Here is an 18,513-nt window from a genome sequence, read left to right as displayed (position 1 = left end):
GGATTTTTCCCACATATTTTTTTTTAAATTTAGGTCCCTGTTCCTCGTGGCCTACTGTTCCTCAGTGTTGGACCAAAGCAGACAGTTTTGCGCGTTCCGTCTCGGTGATAACATACAAATAAAAATCTAGCACTGTTGGGCGCAGTATATTAAACGATAGCTGCTGTCGTAAATTTAGTTTTTTCTTCTTTCTTTTTTTAACCAGTTTATTTTCAGCAATAGACACCCACGCTGACTCTATACTGAGTATAGTCACATTGATGGTTTCACCTTTTATTTGATCGAGTGCCCGGTTTCTCCGTTTTGTTTCAATATCAACATATTAACATATAAAACATATATACTTATATATATATTATTGTATATATAGATATATATATATATATATATATATATATATATATATATATATATATATATATGTGTGTGTGTGTGTGTGTGTGGTGTGTGTGTGTGTGTGTATATATATATATATATATATATATATATATATATATATATATGTGTATATATATATAACACGGCCCTTGTTGCTTGTAATTGTGCACCAGTGCACTACGCTATTCCTGTACAGATGTAGTGAAATTACACGTAGTGATAACATGGTGTGGTGGAGGAACACTAAAGTAACCAGTTTTAATCTAATTTAAGTGTGTTTTTAACTGCGGCTGTACTACATTTGTATCACAACTGTAAAGGAGCCAATGTAGATACATGCATCATTTAATTAGTAGCAAGATTCTTCTGCGATACACTGAAGATGTGGTGTTACCTGGAAGAGCTGGTTGAGCAAAAGTTGACATGGCTGGCTAATATTAGATGGACAGTATGTGTTTCAAAGTCAAACTGCTTCATTATGGACTGAGTGAACAAAGTAAAACTTTAAGCCAGCAAACGGGTAATGCATGACTAAAGTTGGTGAAGCGTGGCTTAACGAACTCCATGTGCTTGAAGTGTCCCAGAATAGAATAGTGGTGTTGACCATGGACAGAACAGAAAGTGGTGGATACAGGGTACAGAAAAAGCACTAAATGAAATATTGATCCTTCACCTGAAGAATACAGCAAATAACAGCTCTACTAATAAGCCAACGTTGTGTTACAAAGAGCAAGAGAAACGAGTATAGAGTCTAGAAGTTCAGCATGGTTGAAGATTCATGTATAAATTTAGAGCTGACGCCCTGTACATTGCACATGCATCGACATGTATTAAGACCTAGCAGTTCTTTATTTTGTGTTTATTTGATTTTAAATAACTTGGGTCATATCTTCCTCTTCAGGCACAGAACACTATATTGATGTTCAAATCTGTATTTCAACACAGAGCAACATGATTTCGGTGGAGTAGCCCGAGATTAGATATGTTTTTGATTGCCTGTTAATGTGGTTACTGTATCAGTGAAAGCAAATCCTTCTATTCAACCCATGACTGTGTTAATGTAACGGTTAAGTGATACAGCTTAGTGTTCAGAGCTCAGTACAGTACTGAGTTCAGTATCCAGAAGTACTACCTGGTCCCAGTGAAAATATACATCTAACATAGGTTATATCTTGATTTGGGTTTTACATGCTACAAAGGTTCTACATCATAACTGGTAGTGTTTTTGAAGCTGGCAAAGGCAGGCGGTAAATAAAGCTTGCAGTAAATTTTGGTCTTGCAGTGTGTCCTTATTACTTTAAAACAAATGCAACTAACTAGACTGTTTACACCTTCCCAGTCCTGTAGGAATCACACTGACTCAATGTGTTCCTGCAGCATACTGGCTACAGCTATACATTGTGCCTATGCACTCTCTAATGTGCTTTGACGTCTTGTAGGTACTCCAGGATGTGTTCATTAATATCTACCTTTATTTCAGAAAATGAAAGAACAGTGATTTAATTAACAGCATGCAAAGTATTCATGAAAAAATGCTGTATGGCAAAAAAGCTTTAAAAAGAGTTGAATTGTTCTGCATTCATGCATATGCTAAGAAAAGTCACAATGGAGGAGAAAGCTGTAGCAGGGACAAAGGGGGTATGTGAACAAGTTCAAAGGTAGTCTATCTTCCTGCTAGTGGCAGTAATGAACTGCTTAAGGAATTGCCAACAGCAGAAAGCCTCAAACGTGTGAATTGACAGGGGAGAGGGGGATGTGAACAGCATAATATGCTAATTAAAAGGAATGAATGCGTTGTTCAGTCGAGTTTGAAAGGATTGGTTAGTGTGGTCTTTTTTTCTGAAAATAAAATGTTGCTTCTGCTAGACGGGTGGCTGCAAACAGTTTACTGCGCTGTTTAACGTTAGATCGGCAAATTAAAATAGAAGTTTGAAGTTTTGACAGTTTTAAAAAGATATAGAATGTGCTGTACGATTTAAAGGAAGGCATATCAAGATTTTCCATTGCAGGTTAACTCTCCCAGTTGGTGTTTTTGAAAATATGTTAAAGAAAGGCTGGGAGTTAGAAACGTCACAATGTTTTACTATCTGTCATAACCAAACACAGGCACTAGTGAGCTTGTGCCTTATTGAATAAGGCTGCAATATTATCTGTTTCTGTAGAACGCCTTTTTATTCGAAATTATGTGCCTAGAGTGAAATATGTTTCCCAGGTACAGCACCCGGCAGGATGTGTTCTCACGCGTATTGAATGCAGAGGCACCGCAAACACCTGTCGAACATTTTGGAATTTGCACAGCAAGTCCGTGCTTGCCTTTAAACCTGTGCCTGCAGCTGTTCTGCACCTTTCCAGAGAGCAGTGTGCATTTTGTAGCTGAGATCGGTAGATTTATCTGATAGTTTGTTTTTGTTTTATGAAAAACGCTTGCTGTACTACGTTATGAAAAAGCAACACATTGCAATTTGACAAGGCCCGTAAAAGCAGATTTCTGAGAAACTGTGATCCAGAACGCAGGGAAACCAATTGTTTAAGTTTGTGTTACTGACAGCAGCGACTTCGTTTGGAGATGTGTGTAAATGAATTTGATGCTATAGAGGTTGATTATTCCTTAGTGTGCCATATTATCCTGCAGTAATGAACGTGGGTGCTTTAGGAATATGGAGCTCTGTGGGCTGGGCTGTCAAAGGCTAAGGCTCTTAACTGTGTTCATTTAGGCCAGCATGGCATGTACAGTGCCAGTAGTCTGCTGCTGTATCCTGACAATGCAGTATCTGGTGAATCTAAAGGTGTTTGCACTTAGATTTCCAGTCTCTATTGTGCTAGTAAATCAGGACTTCCTTTGCTCAGGTATTGCATCGGCTGTATTTAGCAAGTATATCCGCTTGTATATCATTTTTCAATTTATAAAATCCCTCTATTGCCAACACCTCAATTCTAAACGGTATAGCTCTGCAGCTCTTAAAATCCAATTGTAACATAAAGAAAAAAATGGTTCTAGTCCCATAACAAAGCTGGCTTTTAGCCTTTGGAGCTTGCAACACGTAGCCAATCAATTTAGATGTGCATTGATATGCACAATATCAGCGTATCTTGTTCATCTGAATTGTGTATATGCTTAGAATTGTAGCATTCAGTAATGATTGTTTTGATGTTTCAGGATAATCTGTATCTTGTGGATCTGTCTGTACAGATTGTGTCAGTCAGAAGGTTTAATGGAGACCGGGAAGATTATGGATAAAAGAAAGGTTTGGTGGAGTAATCCTAAAATGAAACCAAATGAGCAACTTAAAATATGTGAAATGACAGTGTCGTCAAGAATTAGAGATCTCAATATTAAGACATCTTGAATTCAGTTACAAATATCTGCATTTAAAAATAAATGCATTTAATAGAATGAACATTTGAATTGGTCCTACTAGTTTGTAATCATCAGTACTGCATTAACCTTTCACTACTTAAAACTAAAAATTAAACACGACAAACACATTAATTCAAATGCACGCACATGATTGCAAATATCACAATATAGAATTTAGAGAATAGTGTAAATGCTTTTTTGTCGTTGTTTTATTAATTGGTGTATAGTTACTATATAAAAACTTGTACCGCTTAACTTAATAGCTGTTATTTATAGGCAGTATAACATTTTACAAAATGGATGGTTGTACAGTACAACCTCATAGCCGTAGTGGCTGTTATTTGTCAGGATAGTGAAGCAAAACTGTGCACCCAACAACAAGAACATTAAAAAGCATCTTTTACCATACTGTGCTGCTGTGACCATGCTCATGAGTCATCTTGGTGGACCTTTTATTTTGGTACTTCAACAGTAAACACAAGCACAGAGAGCATGATAAATGTGAACAAAGACATACTGTCATCAAAGATGAGCACACGCTGAAAATAGATTATAAGCAATGTATAGCTTTATACAAAGCCAGAGCACAGATGTGTACGGAGGGGAACCTAACTTTGGTTCCATTTCAGAGGTTTGTAAAGTCGTGAACAAAGTAGCAAAGTTGTACCCATTCCAAAATCTGCTGTAGCTGTCCGCATTTCTTAGTTATGTTGTTGATGCCGGTATGTATGGGTTTTTGAGTTTACGCACAAAAATGCATTCCAGTGACTGTAAACTGATTAACCTTTTGTTGTGCAATGACTGCTTGTACTGGGTAATTGTAACCCTTTGTATTTTTTTTCAGGTAGACAAAGTGCTGTTCAATAGAGAGGCCCAACTGAAGCAGCAGCCATGCCATTCCCGTTTGGCAAGTCCCACAAGTCTCCTGCAGACATTGTTAAACACCTGAAGGACAGCATGGCAGTACTAGAAAAACAAGACATCTCAGATAAAAAGGCAGAAAAGGTACCATAATGTTGTGGGTTATATATTTACAGAACAGACACACACCATGGATGACCTCAAGTTTGTGATTTTTAGAACCAGTTTAATTAGATAATGTACAGTATAGAAGAATAAAAGAAAATAAATGGATAAAGTTACTGTGATGCCTGTAGGTTTAAATAGAAAGGAACGGTGAATCGTTGCATCATTCGTGGCATAGTGAATGATATCACAAAGCATTAGATTTAAAATGAAATGTTGGGAAGTTGGCTCTTTGAGCAAAAACATGTATAATAATGTACGTAATTGCACTCTATGCCAGATAACCATTCATGTTGCTTATCAAGCTTACAGCATGCTTCATGTCTAAAGATCTCACAGATGCTGGATAAATCAGCTATGCCCATCTCAATGGCTATGTACTGTTCATAAAAGGTGACATTTCTGAAGTACAGTCTACTACATGGTAGAAATAGATGTGGCTTTTTTTCCAGTGCACACCAAGGGCTGGATTACTACTTTTGTTATTATATTCACCACTTTTTTGTTTTGTTTACGGTTCTTGGCTGTATAATGCAGGATTACATTCCAGTGAATCCATAGGACTACCGGGACACTAATGCTTTATCATGTGATAAAGGTCATGTGATTTGTAAAATGTGTTTGTTTGCAGCTCTCAAATAATACAAATGAAGTGTACAATAGTATGTCTAGAAACATGTTTTTGGTTTAAATCTGATGTTTCTGTTTATAGCAGTGTTCTGATGGCCTGAGCTGTTGGAAAGCAGCATGTTTGTGTTTTGGTTGCACATACATTAGCTTTTTATACGCTGTTTAACTTCAGAGCCTTTCTGCTTGATTAAGATCACTAGAACTGTTGTCTGTTCTTCTAGAAATTGCCTTTGCATGACTTTAATTCAGTTAAATCAAACGAAACAAAAAGATCCTTGTCAGCAATTATGTGGACAGGAGAATATTTTGTGGTTGTTTTTTTTGATTGACTATTTAAAGGAAATGAACATTTAAGTAAGTTATTCTAAGACGGTGGTCTCTTGAAATGTGGCTGTGACCTTTTTCTTTTTTTCATTATGTACAGCTATATATTTTTTTAGCAATGGGAGGGATGTAGAGGTTTCTCGTCATGGGCACATTGGAAGACATAATTAAAAGACTTGCATTGTGGAACCTGAAAAGGTTAAGCATTTGTGTATTGTTGTAATGTTCGGTTACAGATACTATAAGCTGAGTATGTAGACATTGACCATTGCCTCATGAGAGGCATTTAAGGCTGATGGGTAAATGGCTAGTCTTTTGGGTTATTGTTTTGTTGCGGTTTGTTAAAATTACTTTCTTTCTTTTTCAAACAGGCAGTTATATTGCATGCAACATACAGTAGCATGTAGCTTTTGCTATGTGTGCCATGACAGCCGCTGAAAGAACGGCAATAATAGCCATTGTGCCAGTGTTGCGTTGTTGAAAGGATTGGAACTAACCTCTTTCTTGCCTTACTCTTTTATCATGTTTTCATTGCAGTCCATTGGAGGGTTGCATTGTTCTCAAACCCCTCGCACTTTACAAAATGGTGCCCCCACCCTCCTTGCCACAAGGCGCAATTCCTCTCCGTGCTGTGCAGAGGAATTGCAGCGCGAGGACAAAACGAACGTTGCTATGAGGTTGCCATGGGCCAAGAGACTCTCCTTAACGGGGAGAGAGAAGATGGATAAAACAGCACTTCTATCAGTTAATGTTTATTTCGTTTCTCATCGCCCTCCACATGCAGGATGTGATTTACAATTACCTGGTGGTGGAAAGGGCACCTGGGGGCGGAGTTGTTAACCTCAAAAGACTTTGCACCGGGCAATCAAACTAATCAATAGGGTTCACATTGGTAATACTTTGATTTGATTAAAAGCAATCTCAAAGGAAGGGTTCTAATGCTGTGAAAGAAGAGGTCAATGCTGTGCATCTGAGTTGAAAAGTACGCTATCCTAAGGTTTCACAGACTCCGTTTAACCCTATTCTTGGGCTACTTAATGTTATATGTCGGTAAGGTAGTCCAAGAATAGTGTTAGCCAGGTTCTGTGAATCTACCCCTATAGATTCACTGTCAGATTGTTTCACAGACCTTGATTAGCACTGATCTAGGGCAGTGGTACTCAGTCCTGGCCTTTGAGATCTAGTCCAATCCAGGTTTTTCCTCCAAGCTGGTTCTAAAATAGTTAATTGAACCTGCTAAGAGGCAATTAACTAATTTTGGACCTGGTTGAAATAGACCAGGACTGGAATTGATCTCAAGGGCCAGAATTGAACAGCACTGGTCTAGGGTAACATTAGGTCATCCGAGATTAGTGTTAATCAGGGTGTGAAATCACCTATAAAAAATATTAGTTTTGTAACCTACAGTAAGAAGTCCATTTAATAATTTTGATTTGTTTTGATTGAAAAATCTCTGCTCTATCAAGGCATACATTGTTGAATGACTTTTAAAGTGTACTTTGGAAAAGAAGAAGAAGTGTTTCAGTCGGGGATACACGTTTAAAGGAAACAAAATGTTAAAGTTCTGTTTGTTTGACTTTTTGTTTTAATGTTTGTATCTTTCGTTAGGCAACTGAAGAAGTCTCAAAGAACTTGGTGGCCATGAAGGAGATCTTGTATGGCACAAACGAAAAGGAGCCTCAGACAGAAGCAGTGGCTCAGCTGGCCCAGGAGCTGTACAACAGCGGTCTCCTTAGCACACTAATAGCAGATTTGCAACTCATTGATTTTGAGGTGAGGCGAAACCCAACAGATGAGTGGTTGGTCACAGCGTGTGAACTATAATAACCTGCCCATGCTGCACTTCATTAATGCTAATGTCATTGCAAGAAAGGTTTTAGATTTTCAAAGACAGAGCAAATGATGGATCAAAAATATTGTAGTGAGATGTACTAAAGCTGCAGGCAGTTGCGACACTTACAATTGCATCAGTTTGTTAAGAACTTTTGAAAGCATGATTTAAACAGACGCAATTGTTGCTGGCATTTCCCAGTCCGCTTTTTCTCATGTGTTGCCAGTTGTGCTCAATGTATTTTTGAGACAAACACCCAAGTACCTAATTTTCACTAAAGTCAGGGTGTACTCGCAACTCTTAAACACATTTTTCTGGTTTTCCCAGCGTGTTGTGAGCAACAGACTGCACACATGTGCCACTAACCCCTCCAGCTCATTCTGAGCATCTGTGTAGGACGGTGATCTATTGTGTGTTAATTGTCTAGGCTACTAAGTAGACCAAGTTTAAAAAATAATAATTAAAATAAAAAAAAACTCTGAAATCATTTAGTTTCAATATAAAATAATCTTTTATTCCCATTGTACACCAATTTATAGTTTTACATAATGTAATGTGTAGCCTACCCAAAACACATTAGTGTTATTTCAGCGCAATGACTAATATTTAAAATGCATTGAGCACTATAAATGTATGTGTGTGCGATTTTATTGTGTTTTTAAACCCAATACCTCCTTATGTCCGGTTTCGGAAGGGGCTACTGTATGATTATGAAAAGCTTTTTTTTGGGTGAAGGTTGGGGCCCCACTATAGAATCTGATGGTGTTAAACTGCCTTTCATTTTTATGTATATAACAGTGTTAAAATAGGTAAAATGAAGACAGAACACAATGCATTGTACAGATGACGTTTACATTTAATAAAAACAATGTTATTTTGTTTCTTGCACCCTTGCATGTATAGATGTTATCCTTCGTGCACCCTCTGCTGCAGCAAACCACAACTCAACTACCGCTGTTTTATTTGAAAAAAAGAATGTCGCACAACTCTCGCAAGGTATCTTGCTAAGATGACGCAAATAATGTTTAATTTAGTACATTGCGACTCTCTTCATTAACATATTTTTTCTGCGTACATATGACAAAATGTGCACTTTGCGAATTGTCGTAATGAAGATGCAAACTACGATATGTTTGCACTGCGACTGACCCATCTTGGTACATCTACCCCTTAAACTCTTTTATTGTAATTCATTATTAACTTCAAAGTTATTACTTTTTTACTTCTACTAAAGTAAACCTCCTGGTTTATTATAATGTTTTCACTGAGTGCTTGCTCTACCACACTTTTTTTTTTCTTTGAAGTTAATATTTTAGTAGTTCCTAGTTTTGTTGTTTTTTTAAATGTCTTTATTTCCTCTTTCTGGTCTATATTTAAAAGAAAATGTCATGTAATTCTGGGAAGTCTTCCATGTGTTTATTGAGGTTTCCTCTTTTAAGTCCTGTTCTGAACTCTGCAGATGATTTCAATCTTCTAAAGATGTGTAAATGTTCTAAGTCTACTGTGCAAACTGTATTCAGAAAATGTAGAAAAAATTGCTGGCCGCCTTCCATCTATTTCAGTGTTAATTGAAATCCATTGTGAGGCATGTAGTAAATTAATTAATTACTTAATGATTTTAAATGGTATATGACCACAGTGTACATATAGCCTGTCTAGCATACAGTGTATCCAGATATGAAGAAACTTGCTAAAGACACTATGTAGCACAATTTTATTTAGTGTTTCAGAATCTGGGGATACATACAGGCAGATTTTATTTTGCATGTTATATCTGTGCATACACAGACTGATGGTGTTTATATGACAGCTGTTCCTGATGTGCCTGTGGCTCTTGTTGTAATGGCTTAGCATTATCAACTGTCTAAGAACCTGTGTCACAGTAACATTGACAATATGCATTATAACTTTATTTTCTTCTTTGCCACAGGGTAAAAAAGATGTTGCTCAGATTTTCAACAACATTCTTAGAAGACAGATTGGCACAAGAACCCCTACAGTAGAATACGTCTGCACCCAACAGAATATACTTTTCATGTTGTTAAAAGGGTGTGTACAAATGTCTTTTTTTTTTTTTTTTCTTCTTTTGGGATGCCTGTGACAGGTATTTTTTTTATAATTGAAATTAGTAAAATAATGTGCTACTGTATTTTACAGGTAAAGAGACACATTTAAATGTGTAGACATAAACTTAATTATCATTAAATGTTTTGAAAACCCCATTTCATTAGCGTAAAGGCATTTTCAAAACTTTGCTTTTGATTTGCTGTTTGTTTTCTTGCTTTCCTTCCCCCCCCACTTTGATTCCGTTGAAACCACAATGTCCTACCACAAGGCCACAATGTCACATCTTGTGTTACAGCCTTTAAAAACTACATCTTCATCTTCTAGGCATTCCACATTGCTGAGAATGCCACGGAAGGCACAGTCAGAGATAATTTCTTAATCGTAATTCCAACCATTTTAGCTTGTTGTTGAAAAGCCTGTTTAAAACTATTTACTTCAACAAATGTAAAATTAACAGAAACCTTTTATTTTTGTTTTAACAATCAGATTTTATTTGTGTCGCAGATGGGGGGTGGCAGGAAAAAAAAAAAAGGCTTTTTAAAATCCAAGGTAAACCTCCAAATAAGTGTGTGAATTTAAAAGAAACAGGAAAGTCTAATTTATAAAGGCAAGTTGTTTATCTTCAGAATTATAGAAAAGTCACAAAAGAAATCTAGATAATAGAAAACTTGCAAAGTTGTGGAGGGGACTTCACAGACTTGTCCAGTATGTTCACCCCCACTGGCAGATACGTATCATATGTCTGCATGGCACACCTTAGTGGTTTACATTATACATGGAGAGCCACTTATCCAATTGTGATGAAACTTGCTAAGGAAAATATAGCACGTTGGTGTCAAAATCTGCCGGAATATGAAGATGACTGGATTTTACAATCTTTGTCCAAAGAGACGGTTTTGATTAACCTTGTTAAGACATTGTAAGTTATCAAGTGTATCGTAATTTAGAGGTATATGGAGGTAGCGACCTCCATGTTTAAATCATGAATAAATGATGATAAAATTGTAGCTATCTGAAGATTTCAGTCTGATGCTTTTTCAGTGTATTTTTTGTTCACACTAGATTTAAACAATTCCTCAATGTTCAGATCAGTTGTAATCCATGTGTAAGTAATCTTTTCAAACATTAGCAGTCTGTTTGGAATTCCAACAAGATTAAAATGAACGTCTCTTACTTCTGTAGGTAACCGAGTACAGTCAGTCTGAGAAATGCAGGCCTTTAGTTGCATGAACTTCGAACCAAACATCACTGTAGCTGTTTAGTTTAATTAGTCATACAGCTATCCTGTCAATCTTAAAATGGCATTGATTGACAATATTTGACTCATCAGTGAAAAGCACAATTTGTGTAATTAATTTATTTTTTAAATCCCAATGCATAATTGGTGTAATTGTTGTTTTAGTGTTATGCCAACCACCATTCCCCTTCATGACTGATAAACTTATCTAGAACTGGTTTGATGGCGCTCTTGTCTAAGAGTTCAATAATATGCCTCTCTTTGTACGTTTCATATTAGTTGTCAGACATTTCACATTGCAAATCTGGGTTTCCATAAATACTTGTATTTAAAGTACAATATATATAACCTTTTGTTATTTTCTTTTAACTGAGCAATCTCATGATTTTTGTATTTATTGATCTTTATTTCCACAGCTATGAATCACCTGAAATTGCTTTGAATTGTGGTATAATGCTGAGGGAATGCATCAGACACGAACCATTGGCAAAAGTCATCCTTTGCTCTGAGGAGTTCTACGATTTCTTCAGATACGTGGAACTGTCAACATTTGATATCGCGTCTGATGCATTTGCCACGTTTAAAGTAAGGGTTTTTAAATTTCAGCTTTGTTTGTTTGGTGCAGACAATGTGTGTGTTTTAAGCCTTTTCTACATGGATACGTAGTGCAGTGTTTAGAATTACTGAAAACATATACTCCCCCTTAAAAAAATTATGGACATAATCATTGAAATACTGATATGCAATTATTTTTATTTTTTTTTTTTTTTTTTTTTTTTTTTTTTTTTTTACAAGGCACAAGCCACTGAGTGCAGAATTCTTGGAACAACATTATGACAGAGTAAGTAGTGGAGATATATATATTTTGTTGTAATACTGTCTAATCATAGACATACACGTCACTATATTACATATATAAATATATATATATATATATATATATATATATATATATATATACACACTCAAATGTGAACATTAGTTTTCCCATTTGTTGAATGTGTATTGTAATCTCTGTATGTGCAGTGATGTTAAATGTATTCTTTCTTTCTTTCTTATAACAGTTCTTTAGTGAATATGAGAAACTACTCCATTCAGAAAACTATGTGACAAAAAGGCAGTCTCTGAAGGTACTGAAATCTTTTTATTTTTCTCAAGTCTTCTGTATGGTTGTGTGGCACTTGCCTAAGGACACACCATTAGGCAGTGGTTGGGCTGAGATTTGAACTCTAGGATCCAGCCTGCTTCCTTCTATCCAGCAGACCACTCTGGTGTAAGATTACGTTCAAAACACGGGACAGGCTGGCACATCTCTGTGTGGAGCGGCAGTCTGTCTCTGGGGGTGAGAAAAGAATGCATGTTCATTTAGGGTTATAATTGAGGAAAGATTTGACTTGTATAATGCTTTCTAATTCATTCAGTGAATGAGTAAACAAACAGGTTTGGTTGTTAAAGTTCCCATTCTTCTTTTTTTTTTTTTTTCAGTTGCTTGGAGAACTCCTTTTAGATCGACACAATTTCACAATTATGACCAAGTACATCAGCAAGCCAGAGAATCTGAAATTAATGATGAACCTTCTGAGAGACAAGAGTCGCAATATCCAGTTTGAGGCCTTCCACGTCTTCAAGGTAGCAGTCAGCATTTCTCAGGGAATAAAGATGGGAGCAATTAAACTAGTCTGTTCATGTGTGTGCTTGTGCTTGTATTATTTATATATACACACACACACACACACACACACACACGGTGAGTGTACAAAACATTAGGAACACCTTCCTAATATTGAGTTGCATCCCCCTTTTGCCCCCAGAACAGCCTCAGTTTGTCGGGGCATGGACTCTACAAGGTGTCTAAAGCGTTCCACAGAGATGCGGGTCCATGTTGACTCCAGTGCTTCCCACAGTTGTGTCAAGTTGGCTGGTAGTGGATCGCTACTCTGAATAGTTTGTTCCATCTCATCCCACAGATGCTGAATTGGATTGAGATTTGGTGACTGGGCAGGCCACTTCAGTAAGCTGAATTCACTGCCATGTTTGTGGAACCATTCCTGGACAATCCTAGCCTTGTGGCATGGGGCATTATCCTGCTGAAAAAATCCATTAGCAGATGGATACACTGCTGCCATGAAGGGATGCACCTGATTGGCAATGATGTTCAGATATCCTGTGGCATTCAAACGTTCCTCCACTTATCAAGGGGCCCAATGTATGCCATGAAAACACACCCCACACCATCACACCACCACCACCAGCCTGCAATGTTGACACGCGGCATGATGGATGCATGTACTCATGTGGTTTTCTCCATACCCTAGTCCTCCCATCAGCGTGAAACAGCAAGAACCAGGATTCATCAGACCAGGCAATGTTTTTCCAATCCTCCAGTGTCCAGTATTTTCGTTCCTTAGCCCACTGCAACTGCAGTTTCTTGTGTTTTGCTGAAAGAAGTGGAACTCTGTTAGGTTGTCGGCTGCCATACCCCATTCGTGTCAAGGTACAACGAGTTGTGCATTCTTTTATGGGTCTTTCGGCACCATTGTTGTACTAGACCGTCAGTTGACTAACTGTAGCCTGTTGTTCTGTCTGTTTCTCTGCACAGTTCGTGTCAGCCTCCTTTGGCCTCTTTCATCAATGATCCGTTTTCAACCACTGGACTGCCATTGGCTGGATGTCCTTTGGGTGGTGGACCATTTTTGGTACACATGGGAAACTGTTCAGTGTGAAAATCCCAGCAGTGCTGCAGTTCTTGACACTCAAACCGGCGAGCCTGGCACCTACTACCATACCCCATTCAAAGACACCTAAATCTTTTGTCTTGCCCATTTTCCCTCTGAATGGCACACATACAAAATCCATGTCTCAATTGTGTCAAGGCTTAAAAGTATTTCTTTAACCTGTCTTCCCTTCATCTACACTGATTGAAGTGGATTTAACAGGTTACATCATCAATAAGGGATCATAGCTTTCACCTGGATTCACCTTGTCAGTCTATTTCATGGAAAGAGCAGGGGTTCCTAATGATTTGTACACTCGGTGTATATTCAAATTGTGTCACTAAATGCAAATTGGGATAAGTTTTCAAATACAGTCAAATGCAGTCAAATGTGTTTCCAGTAGCCAGTTTTGCCTGAAGAGAATTTTGCCACAAGTTGATACTAGATGTTTCCAGCAGTTGCTGCATTTTTTTTTCATAACAGCCACAAGAGGGCACCAGTCTCAAGAAAGTCCTTTGTTTGACTCATGTGATACTGTTTTAACCGTGATGGCATAACCATTTATTCATCCAATTGGTTTCCATGTTACCTATCGGCAAAATGATCATCTTAACAAAATCCATTTGGCTTTTTATGTGGATAATTTTGTTACACTTTCCCTTCTGATTTTGCTGTTTTTACAGGTGTTTGTAGCCAATCCCAACAAGACCCAGCCTATCTTGGATATTTTGCTGAAGAATCAAACAAAACTTATTGAGTTTCTTAGCAAGTTCCAGAATGATAGGACCGAAGATGAACAATTCAATGATGAAAAGACCTACTTGGTGAAACAAATCAGGGATTTGAAGAGACCAGCACCACAGGAAGCGTAAACCTTCATTTATTAACCGAAACTACAGCCGTAAAATCAGCAACTACTGTTAGATATTGAACATTAAGCACCCTTCAATTCATGAGGAGTATTCCTGCTAATCTGCTCTTCAATTAATGTTTTTTTTTTTTAATTTTATATTTTTTGGGGTTCAAGATAAAACTGTTGCTTTCTTGCACATTAGAACACAATGTGGACTTATTACTGAAGTATTTTGTCATTCAAACAATGCAAAACAACCTTTTTTGCCTTCATTGCTTTATGGAATTATTTGCAGGTGTTGATTTGACAATATATAAGTTGAACTGTTTTAATTTTGCTTATTTTTATTGAACAGATTTTCAAAAAGTAGCAAGAGTAGTGATTTTTGCATTTCATTAGATGTTTCCTTTGTACATAACTCCTTAGACAGCTCATTTCTGCTTAAGATATGAATTAATTTGTACAGCAAATGAATGTTATTGATTAGTATGTAACTATTAACCTAATATTGATTTTTTTTTTTTTTTTTTTTTCCCCCCCCCCCCCCCCCCCCCCCCCCCCCCCCCCCCCCCCAACATGACTGCGCATGTATGATTAATATTTTTGCAAATCACATAAAATGTTCATTTACTTGCAAAGTATTGCAGCATTAAAGAAAGTGCCATCACTCCAGACAGGTTAATGTTAAGAACTAAAACCTCATCCACCTGGATTCTAACCAAGCCCAACTCAAGCAGATTGATTTATATACTATTTGTATGATTTTAATTGGCCTTCAGAAAAATGTCAAGTTCTCCAGTAGTAAACAGTGACAGTGGTTGAGCTTATTTATTTATCATATATCCTAAACATGAGACATTTTAGAGATTCCAGTACAATTGTTTGTTGCCACATGAGTTGTAAGATGCATTCATTTGAGCACTTCCGCAATAATAAGGTATTTAAAATGTCTATTCAGATGTATTGCACAGTTTGGGTCATTTTACTATAATGAAAAGAGGCACATTTTTACCAGTTTCAGAACCAGATTACATGTTTGCCAGTCTTATATATGTATGAAGACTGGCAAAATATACTCTTTTTTTTCTTTACTATCATTTATAAAATGAAGGTGCCAAAAAAACATCCCAAAATGAAATGCTATATATCTCAAGTACATTTTATTTGCTGCCATAAACCTTGTAGGAGAAATGTCAGTTTCCAAAACAACTTCTCAGTGCTGTTTAGACTAGAAATACAAACTATATATAAAAAAATCACAAAAGAATTTCCTATTTTGTGGAACCCCCCTGACATAATGTAACTGAATATGAATGAACAAAATGTGTTCACTAGAAAGCCCCATGCTTTCTACCTAGACCTACTTCCTGAAATGTGAAATAAAATGGTGCAAAAAAGAGCATGTAATGTAAAAAGATTCAGGTACTGTCAAATATCTCTAAGCTAAAAAGAAACTATGAAATTGTAAAGCTATAAAAGGTATTTCCCATTGCATATGTTTATAACCCCATGTTCAGCAAATTAAAAGGATAACTGAAGAATATTCACCAAACTGTTGTACTGGAGTCGGAGACTGACAACAAAGAAATTGAATTTGTATTAAAAAGTGCTTTGCAGTTGTGTGATACAGCAAAAAAGAATAAATAAATAATCTATAAAGAAATTTACAATTGTTGTCAAACAATCTGGCTTCCCAACCCCACCCCTTCAAAAGAAAAAAATAAATAAATTCTGAATAAATTGATTTTATTTTTTTTATTTTTTGTATTTATTTTCTGTGTTTTATTTTTATTCCAAGATGGCTTCACATGGGATCACATATGTTCCTGCTCAACTACATTTCCCCATCATCCTCCTGCTCACATAGTAACTGAGATGGATTTATCAGTGACCAGGAGAATAATGGGAAATGTAGTTCTGAGACATCTTTGAACTATTCTGGAAACAGCCAGGCAATACCGCAATTTAAGAGAGGGAAACAAGTTAAATCAGTACACACACCGTACTTAAACAGTTGTAGCTACACATGGGAACATGAAACACACACACACACAAAATCTTTGTTACCTTTTAATTTAGTAATTGGCATCCATATCATCTTCAAACCACATTAGTTATTCAAAAATGACAGCAAGGTAGACTCGAGACAGAATCTCATAGTGGTACTGCAAGTCTGAATCCAGCTGAGTCAAATTCAAACATGGGTATTTTTACATATGTTTTATCTCTGTTTTTTTACAAGCGCCTAGTTTTTTGATTTCATGATCTCTGCAACTTCTGGGGAAAAAAATTGAGAAGCTCAGAACATGTACATTCAATCTCCCATTGACACTGTCTTTTCACTTTTACAAAAGTTAATTAATCCATGTGAAATATTTGCATAAGTTACAGAATTGTCCTTGAACCTTGCATCATAGCTATGAGTTGTATGTACTCTTTTGGTAATGATGCAACACCTGTACACCAGAATCATTTCTTCAAGTGGTAGGTCTGCTGTAACGTCTGGATTGCTCTGTATGCCGCTCTCATGAGCAGACGTCTTTCTGCATACAGCTTTCTCAAGGGAAAGCACATCCGATTCAACATATTTAGCAGAGTGAGTGTGCGGGTTACTCGCTGTAAGCTTGTGGAAAAGATCTCAAGCTTCCCTTGCAGTATTTTTTAAAATTCTGCTTGAGTGTTTCAGTAACTTCTGACGTGCAAAAAAATATTAAAATATTTGGCAAGGGACAGCCTGTGCAGCATGGAAAAGGTCAAGATGCTTTTCATTTGTGTCTATAGATAAAGGCTGGATTTCCCACAGCTTCCCACGCTTAATCTGATTTGGTGGTTTAATGGTCTTTAATAAACTCTTTATTTGTAAAAGAGCTCCTGCATTCTTTATTTGCAGATTTAGGATCAAACCATGTATGTGTAAACTGCCTCACAACCCCAAGACAGACTGAATGCATATAGTCTGGCACACAGCCTTTGACTATATCAAATGAGGGGAGTAACATCAGTTGACATGCACCCTTCACATCCATTTCAGCTGTGCCATCATTTCTCTCAGCTACAATTTCAGCATGTTCTATAGTACCCTCCTTTGTTCTAAAGGTTGGCAAGGGATCCACCAGAGGATACAACCTTGTATGAACATTTCCCTTAGGAACGACTCTGCCCTCTGACAAGCAGACGCTGCAACCATAGGTACCATTGAACTGCGTAAACTTCTGTGCCATTGAACGAGCCATGGTGTCACCTACACATGCCAGTGCATGAACTTCAGAAGTATGCTGTTGGCCATCTGTGCCTTGCCAAGTCACCCCTTCCATATCTTCCATGTCTCTTAAAGTAGTACCAGATAATCCATGTCTCAGGGAATGAGCTATAAACATAACCAGCAGATGCCCTTTTGTGATGTCTGCTGCATTGAACACTAGGTTGTCTGCATCAAATCTGGTTTCATCCAACTTGAGATGGATTTACCAGTGACCAGGAGGATGATGGGAAATGTAGTTTGGAAAATTGCGAGCCAAGCCATCTTTGAGCTATCCTGGAAAAAGCCAGGGAATGTTGCAATTTAAAAGTGAAAAAAGGGGATCAAGATGTAAAAAATTGAAATTAAAACAATACGCACACTTTACTTAAACAGTTGTAGCAACGCATGAGAACATGCAACATATAACATGTTTTATAATATCTAAATGTTTTACAAACTACTGAAAGGTTTTGTGACATAGTGTGTATTACTACAATACATACAAATTACACAATAGTTCAGAAATGAATTTCTGGACTAATTGACACATTTAGACCTTAATATGCAAAGTGCTTATTGGACTATCAATATGAAAAATATTTTTCAGGGTTATATTTAAGATTTGAAATAGCAAGGAACTCTATTATTATTATTATTATTATTATTATTATTATTATTATTATTATTATTATTATTATTATTATTATATTAAAGCTGTTTATCGACAAAGCTGTTTACTATGAGACGCTCAGATTGCTAACAAAGTGTTGAGAGACTACTTTACTGATTTCTTTCGAAAATCATCTTGTGTCTTTAAGAGAAGAGAAAAAAAAAAAAAAAAAAAACTTCTGCAG

At 36.8% G+C, this 18,513-nt stretch overlaps 1 protein-coding gene across 1 annotated transcript in view; it reads left to right on the top strand.

The window, feature by feature from the left end:
• LOC121323338 (calcium-binding protein 39-like) overlaps positions 1–14,973 on the top strand; it is a 15,600-nt gene extending 627 nt beyond the window's left edge. The window contains exons 2-9 of the mRNA XM_041264343.1: positions 4,581–4,741; positions 7,325–7,489; positions 9,478–9,596; positions 11,268–11,440; positions 11,637–11,692; positions 11,916–11,981; positions 12,337–12,480; positions 14,249–14,973. Coding sequence (XP_041120277.1) covers positions 4,628–4,741; positions 7,325–7,489; positions 9,478–9,596; positions 11,268–11,440; positions 11,637–11,692; positions 11,916–11,981; positions 12,337–12,480; positions 14,249–14,437 — 1,026 coding nt within the window. The 5' untranslated portion in view covers positions 4,581–4,627 and the 3' untranslated portion in view covers positions 14,438–14,973. The remainder of the gene's footprint in view (positions 1–4,580; positions 4,742–7,324; positions 7,490–9,477; positions 9,597–11,267; positions 11,441–11,636; positions 11,693–11,915; positions 11,982–12,336; positions 12,481–14,248) is intronic.
• Positions 14,974–18,513: the final 3,540 nt, after the last annotated feature.

Source organism: Polyodon spathula, chromosome 11 (genome assembly GCF_017654505.1).
Source record: "Polyodon spathula isolate WHYD16114869_AA chromosome 11, ASM1765450v1, whole genome shotgun sequence".
In the NCBI taxonomy this organism is placed as follows: Eukaryota; Metazoa; Chordata; class Actinopteri; order Acipenseriformes; family Polyodontidae; genus Polyodon; species Polyodon spathula.
This window is presented reverse-complemented; position numbering and strand designations above follow the sequence as displayed.